The sequence below is a fragment of the Ctenocephalides felis genome, unplaced genomic scaffold (genome assembly GCF_003426905.1).
Source record: "Ctenocephalides felis isolate EL2017-DRISC unplaced genomic scaffold, ASM342690v1 CF-g0.4_SCAFFOLD_00845, whole genome shotgun sequence".
NCBI classification, from domain to species: domain Eukaryota; kingdom Metazoa; phylum Arthropoda; class Insecta; order Siphonaptera; family Pulicidae; genus Ctenocephalides; species Ctenocephalides felis.
The window spans coordinates 50,852,297-50,873,963 of NW_020536999.1; the positions used below are offsets into that span (position 1 = coordinate 50,852,297).

The following is a 21,667-nucleotide window of genomic DNA, read 5'->3' on the forward strand; positions in this document are numbered from 1 at the left end:
CATCACATGTATTTTTAGTTACTACTAAAAAAAATCCTTTAAAAAATCGATCACGCGATTAATAGACGCCCTCTTACTTTTGGGACTATCTGATAAAAAAACTTTATCTACGTTTCAAAAATTAAGCTTAAGTATTTTTATATATTATTGGAAATTAAATTAAATAATTACAAACAAGTCAATTAATATTCAATTATTTTCAAATCAAAAAGAAAAGAAATTCAATTTTATGAATCAGTGTGTGTGTATGTATGTTTGCATATAATGTTTTGTCCACGATTTCAGGGGCACGAGTCAACCGATTTGAATGATTCAAAAAGCATTCGATTCTTACTGATGAGAAGACGTACTGATTAGTTTTTGGTAAAGACAGGTATAGTCGTTTCGAAAATACGGGGCAAATAGTGCCAAAAACAGTAATTCGGTTTGTGAAAGAACGCAGTACCCGATACCGATTTAATGATTCAAAAAACGTTTTACTTGTATTGACAAGATAAAGAATTGATGAAATGTTTGATAGGGCAGGTCTAGTGGTTTCGGAAATACAGAGCAAATAGTGATATTTGGCGGTCAAGAATGACCATTAGACAGATGCACATCAAATTATCATATATTTGATGAAGTTTTTAAAAATGAGTACTAATTTTGTTACATTTTTTTCGGTTCCGTACCAAGATTTTTTAATTAAATCGATAAAATTGTCACTGTATATTTTATGACCGATAAAATATTTAATGATTATATTTATCTGTTTGTAAATGTTCAAAAAATTGGTATTAATCATTGATCAATAATTAATTATTACTAATTCTTTTCTCTCGGATATTTAATTCTGGTACGGGAAGTTCCAGCAATTTGCCCTGAGACATGATGCCAACACCACTAGTTTTATTTGATTTTACTGTTTTTATGAATTTTGTCTAAACATTGTAGCTTCAAATTCTATGAATTTATCGCGTCTAGATATGGAAGGAGATATTTGCCTATTATATATGATTTTTTCAAAAATATCTATAATATATTATGTATATCTCATTTAGGCAGAAAACATATATCTGTATGTACGTAGTTTATATTTATTATATGTCATTATTATAATTGTCTTGGCTTTTCTCTAATAATTTTTAAGGCATTTTATAAATATAATTTAAAATCAATTCTATTTCTTACATAATGTGGACGTTTATCATCCAATAATCTCTCAAGTATTTTTGACTTCTATTATTGACCTCAATTTTCTTGTTTATTTATCATATGAAACTAGGTTTTCCATATATTCATATTGAATGGGGAAAAGTATTCAATTGCTATTTTAGCTAACGTGAGGGTTCAGTTTAGAACATTTGTTGCCAAGTAATTTGATTTTATTATAGGGTGTAATCGACATCAAAATAATTGAATAAGAGGTTTAACTTGCCTGTTACAAGTCCACTGACGATGGCGATTAATACTGTTAGACCCAAAGCCAGTAATTGATAGCCCGCCTGAGTAGTTCCGGATCGGACCATGGCGATCTGGAAATTAATGTATTAAGTCGTATTATATGAGGAAATTCTCTACACTAGATAATAAATCTCAGGAAATGCATGAGAGAATGCAAATCTTCACACATTTTTAATTTGGTAAATTTACTTTGTTTAATATAAATAACAATATAAACTCCTCTTTCAACTTATACTTACAGTAACTCCATTATCAATGGTTTCTGTAGATTCGGCAGATGTTCCGTTTAGTTGTTGCATTGCCGGAAAAATACTATATAAGGAATTGGAATATTCATCTTTTGTCGCAATTGCAGCAAAAACTGCACTCAAAACCCTGATAATACCGCAGGCATACCGTGAAGGTTGTGCACACCACACGTATCTTGTATGCGCAATTTTCTGGAAATTATTGGCTGCGAGAAAAAATAAAATTAATATATTTTTTGTATGAAGTTTATTTAAACAAGTAAATTTTATATTGTTATCTGCAATCGGTTTCATATGGAACAAGTATCCTGGGATTACAGATTAGATTTTTTTCGAAAAAGCAGGGTACGGTTGTGCCAGGATACGGTAGTGATGGTCAGCATGACAGCGAAACTATATCGATTTTTACATAGGGTCCAAAGGGAGAAAGATGAAGTATGTTTGTTTGAACATGTTCCTATTATTGCATTTAGTCAGCGCCCTACATTAACATGATCTATAGACCGAATTAATATTAAATGACCTGTAGACCGAATTAATTTTAAAGAGCAAAAAGTAAGTTTTCATATTTGAATTCTTTAAATAATAATTGTTACTTGTGTACAGATAGATCACCTTATTTATTATTTTCCTGTAAGTTAACAGCATTTACTTTTGTTTTATGTGACATAGAAATACACTGTGAAATTTGAACAGAAAAAGAAAATACTAACTTTTCTAAACAAAATACGAAGGAGAAAAGGAAAGTGAAATTCAATACAAGAAAACAAAATATTTCACAAAAAAATCTTGTTTAGAAAATTATGGTTTGCTTTATTTTATTAAATATAATATTTTTAAGCTTTTTTAAATGTTTATGTTGTGTTGCGTTGAATATTTTTGATCAAAACAGTCGTTATAAATCATTTTGGTATTTGTAATACTATTTTTTAACCCTGAAGACCCTCTTGGGTATGTGTCCTATTGTGACACTCACCCTTTTTTGTATAATTTTATGACTAATGTATTTAATAATTATCGTATTTATAGACCGTATTCCAGTATTTTCTCAAAAATAAATTTTCAAATTACCAATTATTAACTTCCATATGGTAAGTTATTGTAATCGCAAAATATCGACAATTTGTATATAGCTTTATATTTCAGATGGATGGATGTGTGTGTGTGTATTCGGATACAAATTTTCGTCGACGATTTTGGGAACACCATTCAACTGATTTGAATGATTAAAAAAACATTCGATTTTTATTGATAAGGTGACGTGCTGATTTGTTTTTGGACAAGGCAAATAGTAAGTAGCCGTTTTAAAGATACAGGGAAAGTAGTAACATTTTTCTCAAAAAAGTTTTTTATATTATAAAAATTCCATTTTTTTTTCAAAAATTTAATAATTCTCAAAAATTTATTGTTTTCAATGTTTAAAGAAAATCTTTAACGGAAAGTTTCAGCAATTTGCCTTAAGGCACGTTGCCATTGAAAAATTCAAGAAAAACTGAAAAATCTCCAGAAAATTATATGAACACAATTAACCATTTATATATCATTTTATTTTGCATCTTTTGAACTAACAAACTTTTTTAGTATATTTTACTGTTTAAGAGAAAATCAAGAAAAACTGGTAAGAATTTGTACTGTAAAATTAGAAAATTAAAAAAAAAATATATATATATATATATAACTAAACTATATACAAATTTGTTTCATATTCATTGAGATCTATAAAAATCAATAAATACATATTGTAATATAATAGTTTAAAAAAAACATTAATTTTACTTTTTCCCTGCTAACTGGTAAATTGACAAAATTATTGCTGATAAAAGAAAAGTGGCACAACCGTATCGAGTCTTTCCTACTACTTGGAATAAATCCAATATAAAAAATCCAAAACAATCAGAAGAATTTTGTAATTTAAAATATCTATCACTCGGACAAGTTTTAATATTTTTTTTGAGTGTAACATATAGTTATCAGTATGGTACACTATGCATAATCTGGTATCTGAAAATCTTAATTTGATAAATTAACAAAATTATTGCTGATAAAAGATAAGTGGAGCAACTGTATCCAGTCTTCCCTATTACTTGGAAGAAATCCAATATAAAAAATCCTTCTGACGTAGACAATCAGAAGAATTTTGTACTTTGAAATATCTATTATTCGGACAAGTTTTAATTTTTTTTGTAGTGTAAATTATAGTTATCAGTATGGTAGACTATGCATAATCTGGTATCTAAAAATCTAAATTTGATCAACAACAACGCACAACAATGGCGTTTAATTGAACAATGCAATTACATTGCAATGTTTACAATTACAATGCCGATATGTTTTATCGAAATAAACAATAGCTATATAACAATTCGAAATTACCGTTAAATATTCATATCCCAGCACGCTTAGAATTCCGGCAAGCGTTCCGGTAACCATGGCGCCGAACGGGTGAATAATCAGGTTACAAATGGAGCCCACGGCGACGCCGCCGGCCAACGTTGAATTCTGGATGTGGACCTGCAAACGAAAATCGCTTTTGAATTCAAGCTTTACCCTCGGAGCAATATCGTAGATTGCATTTTCATATCAAACGAAACACGGAAGGCAGTGTTTACTTTTTAAATTTTTGTTGTTTTCCATTTGTGTACAAATTTACAAGCTGTGAAAATGGACCAGTAGACCAACAGATAGTTTTGTAGATCAGTTGTCAGTTCTCTAAAATAATGCAGTTTGCTGTTCTACATTCATTTTGTTTTATATATAAATCTAGATGCTGGAAGCAATTTTAACGTTATTTTTTCACGCTATGTTAATGCATTTGATTTAACAATAACTTTATTCTATTATTAAATTTATAAAAAATAATATGGGGTGCGTACATATTTGTGGTCAATGGAAATATTGAATAACTTGGACAATATTCAATAAATTTTGATAAACCTTTTTTATTATCAAATTTAAAACCTTATAATTTTGGCCAGCCAGGTTTACAAAAAGACTTTACTGCACGCAATCGGTTGAAATCTGTCAAAATTATTCGATGTAAGTTTCTTAAATGATATATGTAGGTCTGCTATAAATCAGCAAAATATTTGTGTCACTTTATATATATATATATATATATATATATATATATATATATATATATATATATACGAATACTATGCAGATGGCGTAAGAATTTACTTAATGACATATGTTAATAACAAATATAAGAGACTTTCAATTGGCGTGCGCTCTATTTAAATGTTTATATTAAGAGCTAATACTATTAGAGATTCATTTTTTATTTATTTGGAAGCATTGGCGCCCTTGGGAGCAAAGAAATTGGAAAATACCTTGTTAAGGACCCCTAATATATATATATATATATATATATATATATATATATATATAATTAAATCTAAAATGTGATAGCTTTTCCATTTTGATTGATGACTTATGCGAGAAGAGGAGAAATATAGGGAACTGAAAGCCGAAACACAGAACCAGGCAGCATAGAAGGAAGCAAAATGCACAAAAGTGTATAAAATAATAAATGAATAGTGGTAAAGAAATAGTACTGGGTAAAATAAACAAGGGAGAGAAGAAAATCATTGAATTATGGTGCTCTCACACCATGGACCTGTCTTTTGGCAGACTACTAATCATTATATTTTTATACTGAATTATCACGTAGTGTAGTTTCAATTCAATTCAACAAAAATATGTCATTAACTACAAGATCCAAACATACAATCAAGATAGAAAATCATATGGTGAAAAATCATGGTAAAATCCTAAAACTTTACAAATTCTAAATTAATCTCTCTCTGTCTTAATTTATATACTTTTTATATGCTTCAATGACACCTAAACAAGATAGAAATAAATAGGTATGATACGTTTTACAAATAATATACTACTACAAAATTCATAACTGTTTTCAAAGTTAGAAGGTAGATGATGATTTAACCAACATCTTATGCATATTTTATTATCGGATCGTTTTAAAACTGCATATCATTAAAGAATAACTATATAATTTGGCTAATTGCTATTGGCTTATTGGCGGTATTGATCGAAACTGGAAGTCAATTGGATTTAGATTGTGTGATATATGTAATAATAGTTATGTATCTTTAGTCAAAAAGTTCGGTTTCAGAATAAATTTTATACATTTTTCCTGGATTTAAGATAAAAAATCTGGTTAAAAATTCCAGTAACGAATAAAAATGTAAGAAACACTTCGAAATAAATTTAGATATATTCACTGAATCATGACCTGCAAAAAAAAACTGGTGAAGATAAAATAAATTCTATAGCTTCAAGTTAAAAAAGAAATTGCATTACATCTATCACAATTTAAACAGAAGTTTCATGATATTTAGAATAGTTGCCACTTAGACTTGCATCAGCACAATCTTTTACATTTATTTCAAACTAGAAGTACAAGTTCGTTTATAATATCAAAAAAGCGTCAAAAATTTGAGCGATTCATAATAAATGCATGTGAAGTAGAAATTTTTTCTTCAGGTTTCAGTGCTATTGTGTAATAATTGTTAAATGTATTTCTTTAATATTTTTTTTATTTCTTAACTGCAATCAAGATACAATACCTCAAGTCTAATATTATGTGGTAGTAAGTAATAAGTAATAAGTCCAATTCCTTCAAGCAAAACACGGCTGATATAAAGTTGACAATTAATTATATACTTGGTTACAAAAATAAATCTTTATTTCTTTAATTTTACAATATGTTTATAATATACAAAATAAAATCCCGACTGGCAAGAGTACTGGTCAATTTCATATATAATAATGATATCAGTGTATCAATCCCGCCTCTTATATTCTTGTAACGACTTGCTTGCGGTCGTATGCAGTCGTATGCAGTCGTTTGCAGTCGTATGTAGTCGTCTGCAGTCGTATGCAGTCGTCTGCAGTCGTATGCAGTCGTATGTAGTTCTATTTGACTCAATGGAGAAAAGTTTCGTATTTCTTGAATTGAGATAAATCACGATAGATGGCTCTGTGATAGCACAGAATGACTACCATATTATTATATTTTCTAGGGTGACTACTATCTTTAAACCAACAAGGCGGAAAGCGGATATGAAGTTGGATATGAAACGATTGATGAGCGTGTTATATATGAAGTGAAAAATATACATTATTAGTGAAAGACATAGAGAATCACACAATCCAGCGATATTGCAGTAGCAGTTACACAAGTGAGACATATTTTATTTTCTTAATAGCAAATTTATTATTTGAAAATGCTTCATGTTCGGTCTATATTTATCTCATGTATTTTAAATGCATCTAATTCTATTTTCTCACATCTTATATTATAATCTTACCATGTCGAACTTCTTGGCGTGCGTAACCGCCGCCGATATGCAGAACGCCGTGACGGTGGCGGCAGCTAGCGATAAATATGTATTGATAACCGCGCGGTGTTGTCCCTCACCTGATATGAATGCTGAGTTGAAACTTGGCCAAAACAGCCACAGGAAAAGCGTTCCTGCAGGAAAAACATATAAGCTTAAGATAAGTCATTGATATTAATCAGATTTACAAGAAGAAATATTGTTCTTTGTTTTGTTATACGATACTTTGCATTAAAAGTCATATGTGGTCGATTACATGCACCACAATTATATCTTCAACGTTTTTTTCCATTTTTTTTAACTTCCCGAAGGAGAAGTTTATGTTTTCATCAAAAAATCCGATTCGCTAATTTTATGTTTTCTCGACGTTTCAAGCCATTCTGAATCGAATGAGACCAAATTTGGAAAAAGTATGTGTGTGTGTGTGTGTGTGTGTGTATGTGAACAGATTTTTTGCCGTAAATCGACGTTTTCTCGAAAACGGCTGGGTCGATTTCAAAAATTTAAAAGCCATTCGATGTATCTCGACGAGAACTATTGTTTGTCAGTTTTGTGCGACGATCGGCCAAGCCGTTTCTTTATAAATGGCAGAAAAGTGAAAAATTTTTCGTCTACGTTTTAGCCCGCAATTCTGAATCGATTTTGAAAATTCAAAAACCGTTCGAAAGATATTGGTTGGGAATCGTGCTGATTAGTTTTTGGTAGAGATCGGCCGGGCCGTTTTCTTGTAATAAAGTATAAAAAAAAAAAATTTCGTCGATTTTTATGATTATTTTTTTGACGATAGATACCATAGTCTTCTAGATCATACTAAAATATTACGGCCCTACGACAACTGGTTCAGCTTTAAAAATTCGTCAAAGTTTGCAAAAATCAGTATGGTCTTTTTGGCATTTGTCAAAATTAGACTTTTGATCGACGTTTTCTCAAAAACGCCTGAACCGATTTTAGAAATTTAAAAACCATTTGATGTATTTCGGTGAGGACTATCGTTTGCCAGTTTTGTGCAACGATCTGACAAGCGGTTTCTTCGAAATTCGAAAAAAATGTGTTGAACTTCTCATCCTACCGAACCGATTTTAAAAAATCAAAAACTGTTCGAAAGATATTAGTTGGGAATGATACTGATTAATTTTAGGTGAAAATCTACCGAGCCGTTTTCTTGTAATTAACTGTTGAAAAAAAGTGTTAAATTTTCGTCGACATTTAAGCTCATCCTACCGAACCGATTTTAAAAAATCAAAAACTGTTTGAAAGATATTAGTTGGGAATGATACTGATTAATTTTAGGTGAGAATCTACTGAGCCGTTTTCTTGTAATTAACTGTTGAAAAAAAGTGTTAAATTTTCGTCGACATTTAAGCTCATCCTACCGAACCGATTTTAAAAAATCAAAAACTGTTCGAAAGATATTAGTTGGGAATGGTACTGATTAATTTTGGCGATATACATCATCGTCTTATAGAACTTACTGTAATATTACGGCCTTACGACAAGTAGTTTAATTTTACAAATTCGTCAAAGTTTGCTAAAATTATTATCGTTTTTTTTAAAGTAGGATTGATGAAGTATATTATTTACACATTTTTTTTATTAAGTCGATTATTTACATATATCGGGAAGTTCTTGTAACTTGCCTCAAGGCTAAATACCAAACCAACTAGTTCTTTTTTTTTTCTTATCAAAAATACTTTACCAAATACTTTATCAAATCAAGTACATATTAATATCCGGTTTCCGAGTGGAAAGGGTTAATATATACAAATATAATAATTAAATGTTAACAATTATTAACAAACATATTTCTATTCTGTCTAGGCACCAATATTTTTGTATTTTATTTAATTATATGAAATATAGTTTAAGTATTTAGTATATTATAACCCTTTCCACTAAGATGCCGCCCCTACTGCGATATGTTATGCATTACTTTAGCAATGCGCAAATGGAAAAAGTTAATAATTTAATTTATCTGGGATGCAAATTTTTTATTTGTAATATGTGATCTTTTGGGTGAATGGAAAGTTTTTGTGTACTTAATTTAATTATACGTTTCACATCCTTTTTACGATCGAACATTAAGTCCTTTGCGAATAGACAATAAAATTTTAAATTTACAACCAATCTTCGAAATATTTACCGCTGAACATACGAAATTTATTACACATAATTATTATGATACTTTGAATTTTTAATAAGCAACTCGTATAATTTTGACTTGATGATGGTGCACGTGTTTTAAATAAAACTTCATTTTTTGATTGGTAACTCGTGTATCTTTAATTTGAAGATGCTCCACGTGTTTTAAATAAAATTTCTGTGAAGTGTGATTCACTTACCAATCATGGCGAACATATCAGAATTATAGCTGGGTCCTTCTAATTTTGATGGAACTGTTTTCGATGGTCGTAACATGAAACTTACTGCTAATCCAAAGTATGCTCCAAATGCATGGACAACTATTGAACCACCTGCATCAGTAATCTGTAAAAATATTATATATTAACATATTACAATAGTGTAAGATACTTTTTTTATTATTTTGAACAGGAATCAGAACTAAAAAGTTCTATAAAATATTGTGCTATTTTGACATAATACAACGTCGGTTTAACAGATGAGAACCAAAACAGTTGTCTCATTTTCATATCCACCAATGCCAGATGAAGGCTATTTTTACTTGGGAACCTATTGCTATCTATATTTTCAAGTAAAAACCTATGTCACTACTGCTTGATATCAGGCTTCTCGAAGCGGGATCGAATCCGAGACCTCTGATGAGGTCCAGTCGCTCTAGCTTCGAGTGAGCTCAAAAAACTCTTATTAATATAATCAATTTCTGGTAACCGAGTAAAACACTGAAGATATGATATTTATAAAAAAGCTGATTATTTTCTTCAATTTTATTTTCAATTTGAAAGTACAATTCTGCCGGTTAATAATGGAAAATATTAAAAAGAAATGAAGTGATCAAAATTGAAGAATTGTATATTATTAGAATAAAATTTATAAAAAAAACTATCTATGGCGGACCCTGTATAATTGATGGGTCTTGCTAATTAACTTCCCGTAGGGTAAGTTATAGTAATTGCAAAAAAATCGAAAATAATTTTTTTTAAATACTTTTACGTTTCAGAACATTTTGATATACCTTAGAAAAAATGGATGTATGTGTGTGTGTGTGCGGATATAAATTTTTGTCGACGATTTCGGGAACACGTTTTAACCGATTTTAATTACTCAAAAAACATTCGATTGCTGTTGATAAGGAGATGTTCTGATTAGCTTTTAGCACAGGCAGGTCTAGCCGTTCCAAAGATACGGGGCAAAAAGAGTCACAAACGGTAACTCAGTACCTAAGAGAACGGAGCGTCCGATTTTGATAATTCAAAACGTTTTACTTGTATTGGCAAGATGAAGAACTGATTAAATTTTTATGAAGGCAGGTCTAGCGGTTTTGAAGATCTAGTGAAAAAAGTGAAAAAAATGCCATTTGATGGTCAAAAATGATCATTAGACATATGCACATCAAATTATCAGATATTTTATAGAGATTTTAACTTTAAGTTGATCCGTTCGACGGCGACGCGGCGCTTACGCGCTTCGATATTTCGTCTCCATGCAGTTAAAGCAGTGCGATTGCTTTGAAAAAAAGTTCAGAATTTTCAAAATATTTCAAAATAAAGAAAACATTTTTTTTTCATAGTCTTTTTTTTTTCAAAAAAGTAAATTTTTGACACAAATTTATAGTTTCTCAAAAATCTAATTTATTCAAAGAAATTTTTTTCAAGAATGTTAATCTTTTTAAGAAAAATATTTTTTGTAACGGGAAGTTCCAGCAATTTGCCTTAAGGCACAATGCCATCGGCCCCACTATACAATTCTTCTTTTTGATTTTGATTAGTTCATTTTTTTAATTTTTTTCCATTATTAACCGGCAGAATTTTACTTTTAAATTAAAAATAAAATTGAAGAAAATAATCAGCTTTTTATAAATATCATGCCTACAGTGTTTTAATCGGTTATCAGAAATTAATTATATTAATAAGAGTTTTTTGGGCTCACTCGTGACTGGACCTCATCAGAAGTCTCGGGTTCGATCCCACTAGTTTTATATTTTTGGAATAAACAAGTTCCAAATTGTTAGTGTATTATACTTAGATTTCATTAAATCATTGTATTAGTATAGAAATTCTGTAAACGTTTATTTGATACTTTAAGAAGTTATATTTCTACAATCGAATAAGATCAGAATATTTTATTGCACCCATTACGAATAAATTATCACACCTTTAGAAAAGTTATATATAGAACCTAATTCCAAAACACGATGTTTATTATTTAACGCAACGCTTTCTTATTTAATTATCCTCAAAATTTAATTATCACCAAGGCGTTATATATAAAATTTATGATCATCACATAAATTATTTAACTTAATTTTCTAAAGAATAATTATATTTCATCATAACAATTTGCATAATATTTTCATTATCTCGTGGGCGTAAGTGATTCAGGTTCATTTCGGAATACTTTACGGTAATGAGCACATGATTAGGTAAACAAAACTCTAGAAAGATAAATATTAATAAAGACGAAGCTAGTAGGTAGATTCGTGTTTTTACCTGAAACACCTCGACCTGGAGATATTCATTAGCCGAGAAAATTAGAATTTCAATAAAACCCATGAGCAGCAGTTGCACCCACGTCGTCCGTCCGAGCAACGCCCCCATCGATATTAGGACGCTGGCAGCTGCTACGTCCGCGCCGATTAAGTCTCGTAAACCTAATCTGGAAATAGTAAAAGACACATTGGTTGGCACAAAATATTAAATTTTTGGTATAAAATTTCTGATATGGCTAGAGAATTATAATGTTATTAATTTTCTGTCAATTATATTAAATAACTAGTGATGCATGGCATCGTGTCGTAAGCAAGGTGACCATATTTTTCTAAGTCAAAACCGGGACGACAATTTTTAGTTACGCTAATCAGGGATGTGGGGTATATAATAACAGTTTTTTATATAATTCTCTTTTTTATAATAATTGCGGACTTTTAGTATGAACCTTATTATTCGGTTGAATGTCATACTTTTTCATCTATGATTTTCGGGCTTTTGAGTCTTGTATAATATTATATTCAATTCTATTCATAAATATTTTGAAAAAATTAGTACTTGTTCATTTGTTTTTATAAGTTTTGTTAATTCATCTGTTAATTTTTGAAAAACCGAGACAATTCGGGGCAAATGATCTAATTCCGGTATATATCATGCTTTTAAAATAACCCGGGACACAAGGTCAAAATACGGGACTGTCCCGGTCAATACTGGACGTATGGTCACCTTAACCTTAAGGCAAATTGCTGGAAGTTTCCGTACCAAAAATTAAGATTTTTTAAACAACTTTGATTTTTTTTTAAATTCTTAAACAATAGATTATTGAAATTTTTAAATTATTTCGAAAATTTTGATTTTTTTATATTTCGAAATTTCTTGAACATTTTGAACATTAGTACGGAACACATAGAACAGTAAACGAATTCTGTACTTCTTATTAAAATTTCTATAAAATTTCTGATGATTTTATGAGCATATGTCTAATGATAATTTTTGATCGACTAATGGCATTCTTTTACTTCTTATATTGGATTTCGAAAACCGCTGGACTTGCCTTTCCAGAAATTTAATCAGTTGTTTTGTTAATACAAATAAAATATTTTTGAATCATTCGAATCGGACGCTCTGTTCTCTCAAAAACTGGCAATCTTTTTGCCCGTATCTTGTAAACGGCTGGACCTGGCTTTGCCAAAATAATAATCACGTCCTTATATTAATACGAATCAAATGTTTTTTAAATTATTTAAATCAGTTAATCCTTATTCCTGAAATCGTCGACAAAAATTTGTATCCGCCTACACACAAACACACACACGCACAAATACATCAAATTTTTGCTAAGGTTTGCTAAGATGTTCAGAAACCTTTGAAATGTAATGATATGAAAAAAAATATTTCCGATTTGTTTGCGATTACTGTAACTTACATTGCGGGAAGTTAACTAGGCTAGAGCGGGGTTCAAAGGTCCGCGAGTAAAAAGATTCACCATCATTATCTCAGAAACAATTAAAGTAGGGGATTTAGGGGCTCATTGTAAACAGTTTTTAAGTAATATATCTTTGAATCCACTGTCACATGGTCCTTTGCACTCTATAGCCGTAGTTAAATAGGACGGTCAGAGGGAAAAAAGGTCCAATGTCTTAGTTTTAGTTTTGTAAGAATTTTACGAAATAATTCAACCAAGACTGTTTACTTCTTGTAAAATTCTTTTTTTGACCTAATTTAGTTTTTGTTAACTATTTATTATTGTTTATCATTGCCAGGATTGCTCACATGTGAGAATTATATAAAAAATTTGAAGTTCAACTTACGTTAAATTTAACTTTAAAAAATATATACATTTTATAAAACATTTAAATAGCGTATAAAATATATCAAGGTCTAGTAAACTCAACAACAGTGCTTTCAACCAAAAAAATTAACAATGAAAGAAAATACTTTTGTTATGAATTTTCAAATGTTGCCGTTTTAAAGTCATAAGAATTAGAAAAGTGTTAAGCATTAAGAAGATTGCTGGTTATACATCTTTTGCCCTCTACTTTCAAATATTGTTGTTAAAATATTCTCAACTTTGAGTTATGGAATTTATTTAAGCCCCATTCTACCTTATATGAATTAAATTCAAATTAAAAATTTTACAAAATGTAGCAAATACTCAATCTAAGTATATGAAATTAATTTTGATAGTTGTGGGTATTGGATTTACAGGGATATTAATGCTTATTATTTCTCAGAATATTTTGATAATTATTGTGTTTGATTTATAAGGATATTAATGCTTCTTAGATTTTTAAATTTTTTAATGCAATAAATTTTAGAACTATTCGTTTTTATCCAAAATAGATTAATATAATTTAAAATACCTACAGAGGCAAAAAATGAACATAAAAATAAAACGTAATGCAAAAATTTGACAAAAAATAATAATTTAGTCTCTTTTAATTAATTTAGACAAATACATATTTATATATGTATGCATCAATATAGTTCATGTGTTTATGAATTACTATTTGTTACAATGTATCATTTTATTACTTTATCCATTGTATTTCTATCATTTATATATCTACTGCAACTGAAATGTCAATGTCGAATATAAAATAAAATCCTCGCTGGCTGGTTATAAAAATGACAATAATTACCCATTATAAAAATGCAATTGAGAGAATTTTATATATTCTTAAATCGTCATTACTATTCTAAATTATGATCGCGTGTCCCATTCCGAATGTTTATTCGTTTCGGCCTTGTTAAATAAATTAGTGCGCATAGTACTCTACTCATCATAGTACACATCACATATGACGCCGGCGGATGTTGCGAAATCAAAACTATTCCTGTCCCACAAATTTAAATTAATTAGATATTTTGTTAAATGATAGATGATTAGTTAAATAAAAATCATCGTAGGATAATGATTGAGTTCCGTCCATATGTCGTGATAGAATTTATTTGCCTAACATGGAAATGCTTAGTGCGACGCAGTAAGGAGAGTAATAATTAAATAATTAATATCAATTTTGGATGTCATAGGAACAATGTATTTTAAATTTCAACTCTTAATTACAAATTATTATTGCGCATTTTTTTACAAAATGTAGCATATCCAATTATATAAAAAATTGTCAATCAGAAGGCTATTAATTCCATATGTTACAAAGTATATAACTTCTTATATTCGTGTAATTATGCTAATGTTATACTATTCTACTATTTCTAGTATTTGTTTATTGGCTTGACTGTCTTTCCAAATTAAACATTGAATCAATTTTGAAATAAAACTTTTTTAAGGCGCGACTAGGGTGTAAATTAGAACAGAACAAATGCAACGGAAGTGCGTTACGGTAGAGTCGAGTGCCAATGATTCGTCAATCGCTCTCAATGATATCATTTCTATACGAGTCGATTGTGATTAGTCCTCGCGTGTGTGAATAAAGATCAGTCGTTGTATGAGTATCGACATCAACGTTGTAAGTAAATAGCCATTTTAAAGTTACTGCGTAATACAAATGTTGATTTAATGAAAAATGCCTGAATCAGAAGAATATTTTACCCTGTTCCTTGAAAATAATAAAACAAATTAAACACTTGTACTAATCGTAAGTTTAATGATTAGAAATTATTTCTATAATATTCATAGTTTCTATAAATCTTTGAAGTTATTAAAATGGAAAATACTTTTTAGGCAAGACAGATATTACAGCTGTTTAAAAAATGATAATATATCGCGAAAAAGTAAAAAAAAATACAAGCAGTCAATGAATGTATGTTAATTTTAAATACATGAAGTTCTTCAAACACAATTACATGAAGAGTGAAGTTACGAAAACAATATTTGCTTAGGCGTTGTTTAACATAATGCGCTGTGTGAACTATTATTATAGAAGTTATTAATCAGCTATTACTTCATTTCTCTAATGAAGGTTCATTTATAAATGCTAATTACAATGACAAACCGATCATGTCATATTTGAAGTATGATTTTAATTACATTATTGTTTTTAAATACTATACATATTTTTATTGCTATTATAAATATATAATTTATAATTTATCATTATATAAATGTGTATAATAATTGGCACTAATAAATGTGTGCATCACGACTGTTACCATATTACTAATAAACATTATTCAGAATTGTTATATGATATATTCATTTTTACCTAACTTAAAATTGCTACTTTGTACAGTAGAAAATAAGTTTTACTTCAATCGCGTGTGATCCTTTTTATTTCCTAATTTGTAATAATTCAATTATGTTTCATATACAGCATAAATTCATTTTCATCATTTAGTATGATTATTATCAAATTTACAATTTGTACATAATCAAAATTATATCCTCTGCAACAAAATATTAATTATAATTATTGATATTGGTAACATTTTATTCAATTTACTAGTAATTACTAATTAATACCAGATTTTAATTATTTATGCAAAAATAATAACGATTGGTATAAATCATATGAAAATTAAAATATAACATTTATTTTTTAATTATTTGTAAATGTTTTACTGCAAATTAATAATGCGTACAGGTTGATTAAAATGCGGTCAACCCAATATGACTGAAAATTATCAATTTGCAAATCAAAAGAAATAATACTTCAAAAATGCTATTTGTATTAGTAAATTTGAATATATAATTATGCATATATATATATATATATATATATACATATATATATACTAGATGACCCGACAGACGTTGTCCAATATCACCTTGGATTTTTCCACCCAAAATAATTGCTGCAAGTATGTTGCTATATTTTTTATAATCTCGTACCATTTTAATTGGTTTTTAGTAATTATAATATTTAAATTACATTTTTTCACTAATAATTTAATATTCACTATTACTTAAGTCTCATATTTCAAGTGAATTAATTTGTCAAATCCAGTGCATATGTGCACTATTCAATCTACGATCAACTAAGTAAATATTCAATATCCAATGGCAAACAAATTAGTTTTTGACACCATGAAGCTTATAAATATATTTTTGAATAAGTACATTTTTTTGTATTGTGAAGTAATTTAGTAAAGTAAGGCAAAATACGGCATGCATAAGTTAAAAAATATATAATCTGTCATACTGAATTATATTTCATCTGTCAAACGTATCTTGTATCTTATATTATTATATTTTCTAGCATATCTCAGGTGCTTTTTGGAAAGACATTACATTTTCCTTAGTCGCGAATATATCATATTCTAAAAATATCTATCCTCATAATTTATTTTAAATTGACATAATATTTTTGGCAGGTGAAAGTTGTGTCAAAATGTTTTCAATATCGAACAATGATATATTGTTTTTGGAATTTTTTCCATTTCTTTCTACAACATTTCCATTCATAGGAGGAATTTCCATTCATACATCCGTACAAAAGAAATATATATATATATATATATATATACATATGAATACATTTACAATGTTATGGAATAAGGTGTCAGTCGATATAATATTACGGGGCAAATCCTTTCAAGTCATATAAACAAACAAGCAATTATAGGGTATGCTCTGTCTGGGTAATCGTGTCGTGTTTAATTAAAATATCGTTACCGAGTACAAACATCAACTTAAATTACTTTTGTTCTCTAATTACATATCATCAACAGAATTAAAATATAAATCAAATTTTAGAACAAATAATATACAAATTGGATTAGTTTTCTAATTAACTTTTCATGCTATGTTAATTATTACTCGCGAATAAAATAATATAATAAATGTTAATAATTGCATATCATTTGCTCAATGCGTATATGAGTCACATTTGAGTAGTTTAAGAAGTTTTGAAACAATTCTTTTTTTTAACTTCCCGAAGGAAATAATCAATAATCAATATAATTTTGAAATAATCAATAAATCCCAATCGCTAATTTCATGTTTCTTCGACGTTTCAAGATATTTTGAATCGAATGATACCAAATTTAGAAAAAGTATGTGTGTGTGAACAGATGTATTTTTTTCGTGTATTTACTTTTATATGAAGAAATTGAATAATCACACTATATTCGTGCTAGAAGAAACTGCTAAAAGTTTAATTAATATTTCCAAATATATGTTATGATAATGATAGTACTGTCCGGGAACAGGTCCATGAGCTGATTTAAACTCCAACTTGATTAGAAAAAAATTATTTAGCAAAACAAATTACTTCATACAAGATAAAAATATATATATACAAAATAGACGATTTTTTGCCTCTATCCATTTAAATATTTTCTATAAATTATGCATATAGTAGGACAAATTGTTCAATTTTAGCTACGTCAATCAGACAGATTTTCATTATTTTAAATGAGTTTATATACTGCTTCGAGCTTTATTACTCAAGAGCTTTCTACAAAATGAAAAAATTAAAACTAATTTATCTGATATAATTGTACAAAGTTAATTAAAATATTTCAATGAGGCGTATTTTTTATCTAATTGTAAGTTTATTGTTTTTAAAGTATTTAGTTAAACTGGTAGAATAATTAAAGTCGTAATATGATTTTTGTCTATATTAAATAGTTAAAAGTGCTTAGAGTTCCGTATTCAAATAACTGGAGGAGGGACTTTTTATTTATGTTACTTTTTACCATAAGATTTTTTTTAAGATGAACCGTATTTGCAAGAGTTTTTATCCTTGTGTTAGAACTTTTGTGCAAAATTATGTATATAAATTATTTATTGTCATATGGAATGTACGTATACTTACATTCAAGTTATACACATTCAAGTATACTTGAATCTTATAAATCATTAATAGTATTCATTTTCAACTTTAGTAAAATTTGGAGGATAGCCTTTAAAATAATACGATAAAATAACTTAGTTAGAATTAGTCAAACTAATAATCAATCAATCATTCAAAACTGATATCAATGACACTTGGTACACTGTAACAATAATACTATCTACTAGCAAACTATACAATTTATATACTAATATAATAACTATATACTATATCAAAACTACACCATCCGACTTATATATATCGACTTGATATTTTGTATTGTAAAATATAAAATTGCCTTCATCACTTTATTACAAATATTTGAATTTTACCATTTTCATCACAAAAAAACGTTCTATATTTTTGATCATAAGAAACCCCACAGACATGTAAGCCCTTATAGAGGCCATAGAAAAAATCTGTTGAATTGAAATCTTGTTGAACTTGAAAACAACAATATATCTCACAAAACAATTAATGACATATACTAAAATATTATATTGGGGTCTCGTAAACTAAACAACAGTGCTCACAACCAAAAAAAACTAACAACGAAAGAAAATACTACGGTTTTTCAAACATTGCCTTTTATATCCCAATAGTGACGAAGTAAAAATCATGGTGATGTCTGGATATACATATTTTGCCCTTACATTACTTGTTTTTGAGATATTGGTGGTGGACCTTTTTACCCGCAGACCTTCAAACCCCGCCCTACCCTATATTATTTACCTGCACGTATGTATATTTATGCACACATTTGATGAAATAAAATGGAAAAACAAAACAAAAAATGATTAATGGCCAGAGACAGCGTCAGAAATATAGGTGGGCACATAAATTAATAACTCTAATGGCATTATATACGACTACCAGTGTTTAATTAGTCTCACCTCTAAAAACTATTGGTATGATATGACCAAAAAAAATCCAGAATCCTTTACTATATACGTATAAAAACTATTGGTATAATATAATAAAAAAAATCCAGAATCCTTTACTACTGACCTGATTTTTCCATCTTCCAATTCGAAGTATCCTCTACAGAGAACTGCCCATTGTACTACGAGGGCTGCCACTAATAGATTGAAACCCACTGAGCTGTAGCCATATCGTTTCAGGAACGTCATCAGGAACCCGAAGCCCACGAATATCATGACATGCACATCCTGAAACACTGCCAGATACCAAATTAATCGAGACCATGACGTGGAGATATTCTATCATTCATCAATCGAACGATAATTTATATAGATATTACGATATTATCGATATTTGAAACCAGGAATTAACGATGGACTTGGGGAAGGACTTGAATGATTTTGCTATAAATTGTTAATTATTATTTCTAAACATTTACTGAGATTCTGAAATTACTGAATTTAAAGGGTTGAATTGAGATTAGTTGCTTTGATAAAATTATTCTTTATTGAATTCGAGGTTTTATTAAAAATCGTGGGAGATGTTATGATACTGATTGATAATTTCTAAATTATATTTTTCATCGATTAAACAAGTAGTTTGTTTATACACATATCTGAGATCTGGAAATTACTATGGGCTTGCATTTTAATAGAAGTTTAAATTGAAAACTAGCTTACAAAAAGTTGTTTCATTTAAGTGACTGTTGCACTTCATAGGGTTGCATTTATATTTACTTATTTTATTACTATTGATTATACCGATTATTTTATTTGTCATTAAAGTCATAAATTTAATATTTATTATTTTTATAAATATAATTAAATTTTTGTGATATCATGATCAAAATATTTATTTAGAAAATAACCAAATTAAGGTTATAGTCATAAAATTCCTGCAAATCAAAATAGGATTACAATCAAAATATGAATTAAAAAACAACTTAGGGTCACAGATAATCATTTGAAAAAATTAAAATAGGGTCAGAATCAAATTATTTATTATAATATATAAAAATTATTTATTATTAAATAACGTTATTAAAAGTCTAATCATTTCCTAAATTTGAGAAGAAATTTATGCAATTGTATCATCAGTATTTTAAAAACTATTATATTTAAATAGTATATTATATCACTGGGTTTTCCTCATATTTCTATAAATTTTGAAAGTCTATTTATTTAAATTTTATTTATTGAAATTTGAAAGTCTAGTTACTGAAGTGTAATCATTTCCTAAATTTGAGAAGAAATTTATGCAATCGTATCATCAGTATTTTAAAAACTATTATATTTAAATAGTATATTATATCACTGGGTTTTCCTCATGTTTCTATAAATTTTGAAAGTCTATTTATTTAAATTTTATTTATTGAAATTGGAAAGTCTAGTTACTGAAGTCTAATCATTTCCTAAATTTGGGAAGAAATTTATGCAATTGTATCATCAGTATTTTAAAAACTATTTATATTTAAATATATTATATCATTGGATTTTCTTCGTGTTTCTATAAATTTTAAAAGTCTATTTATTTAAATTTTATTTATTGAAATTGGAATGTCTAGTTACTGAAGTCTAATCATTTCCTAAATTTGGGAAGAAATTTATGCAATTGTATCATCAGTATTTTAAAAACTATAATATTTAAATAGTATATTATATCATAGGATTTTCTTCGTGTTTCTATAAATTTTAAAAGTCTATTTATTTAAATTTTATTTATTGAAATTGGAAAGTCTAGTTACTGAAGTCTAATCATTTCCTAAATTTGGGAAGAAATTTATGCAATTGTATCATCAGTATTTTAAAAACTATTATATTTAAATAGTATATTATATCATTGGATTTTCTTCGTGTTTCTATAAATTTTAAAAGTCTATTTATTTAAATTTTATATTATTGAAATTGGAATGTCTAGTTACTGAAGTCTAATCATTTCCTAAATTTGGGAAGAAATTTATGCAATTGTATCATCAGTATTTTAAAAACTATAATATTTAAATAGTATATTATATCATAGGATTTTCTTCGTGTTTCTATAAATTTTAAAAGTCTATTTATTTAAATTTTATTTATTGAAATTGGAAAGTCTAGTTACTGAAGTCTAATCATTTCCTAAATTTGGGAAGAAATTTATGCAATTGTATCATCAGTATTTTAAAAACTATTATTTTAATAGTATATTATATCATGATTTTCTTCGTGTTTCTATAAATTTTAAAAGTCTATTTATTTAAATTTTATTTATTGAAATTGGAATGTCTAGTTACTGAAGTCTAATCATTTCCTAAATTTGGGAAGAAATTTATGCAATTGTATCATCAGTATTTT

At 28.1% G+C, this 21,667-nt stretch overlaps 1 protein-coding gene across 1 annotated transcript in view; it reads right to left on the minus strand.

Moving 5' to 3' along the window:
• Positions 1–1,367: 1,367 nt before the first annotated feature.
• The window catches only part of LOC113385124 (ammonium transporter Rh type A-like), a 39,273-nt gene continuing 18,973 nt past the window's right edge, over positions 1,368–21,667 (minus strand). Inside the window, 7 exon segments of the mRNA XM_026622936.1 lie at positions 1,368–1,514; positions 1,683–1,816; positions 1,819–1,897; positions 4,065–4,202; positions 7,028–7,191; positions 9,397–9,541; positions 11,683–11,848. Coding sequence (XP_026478721.1) covers positions 1,368–1,514; positions 1,683–1,816; positions 1,819–1,897; positions 4,065–4,202; positions 7,028–7,191; positions 9,397–9,541; positions 11,683–11,848 — 973 coding nt within the window.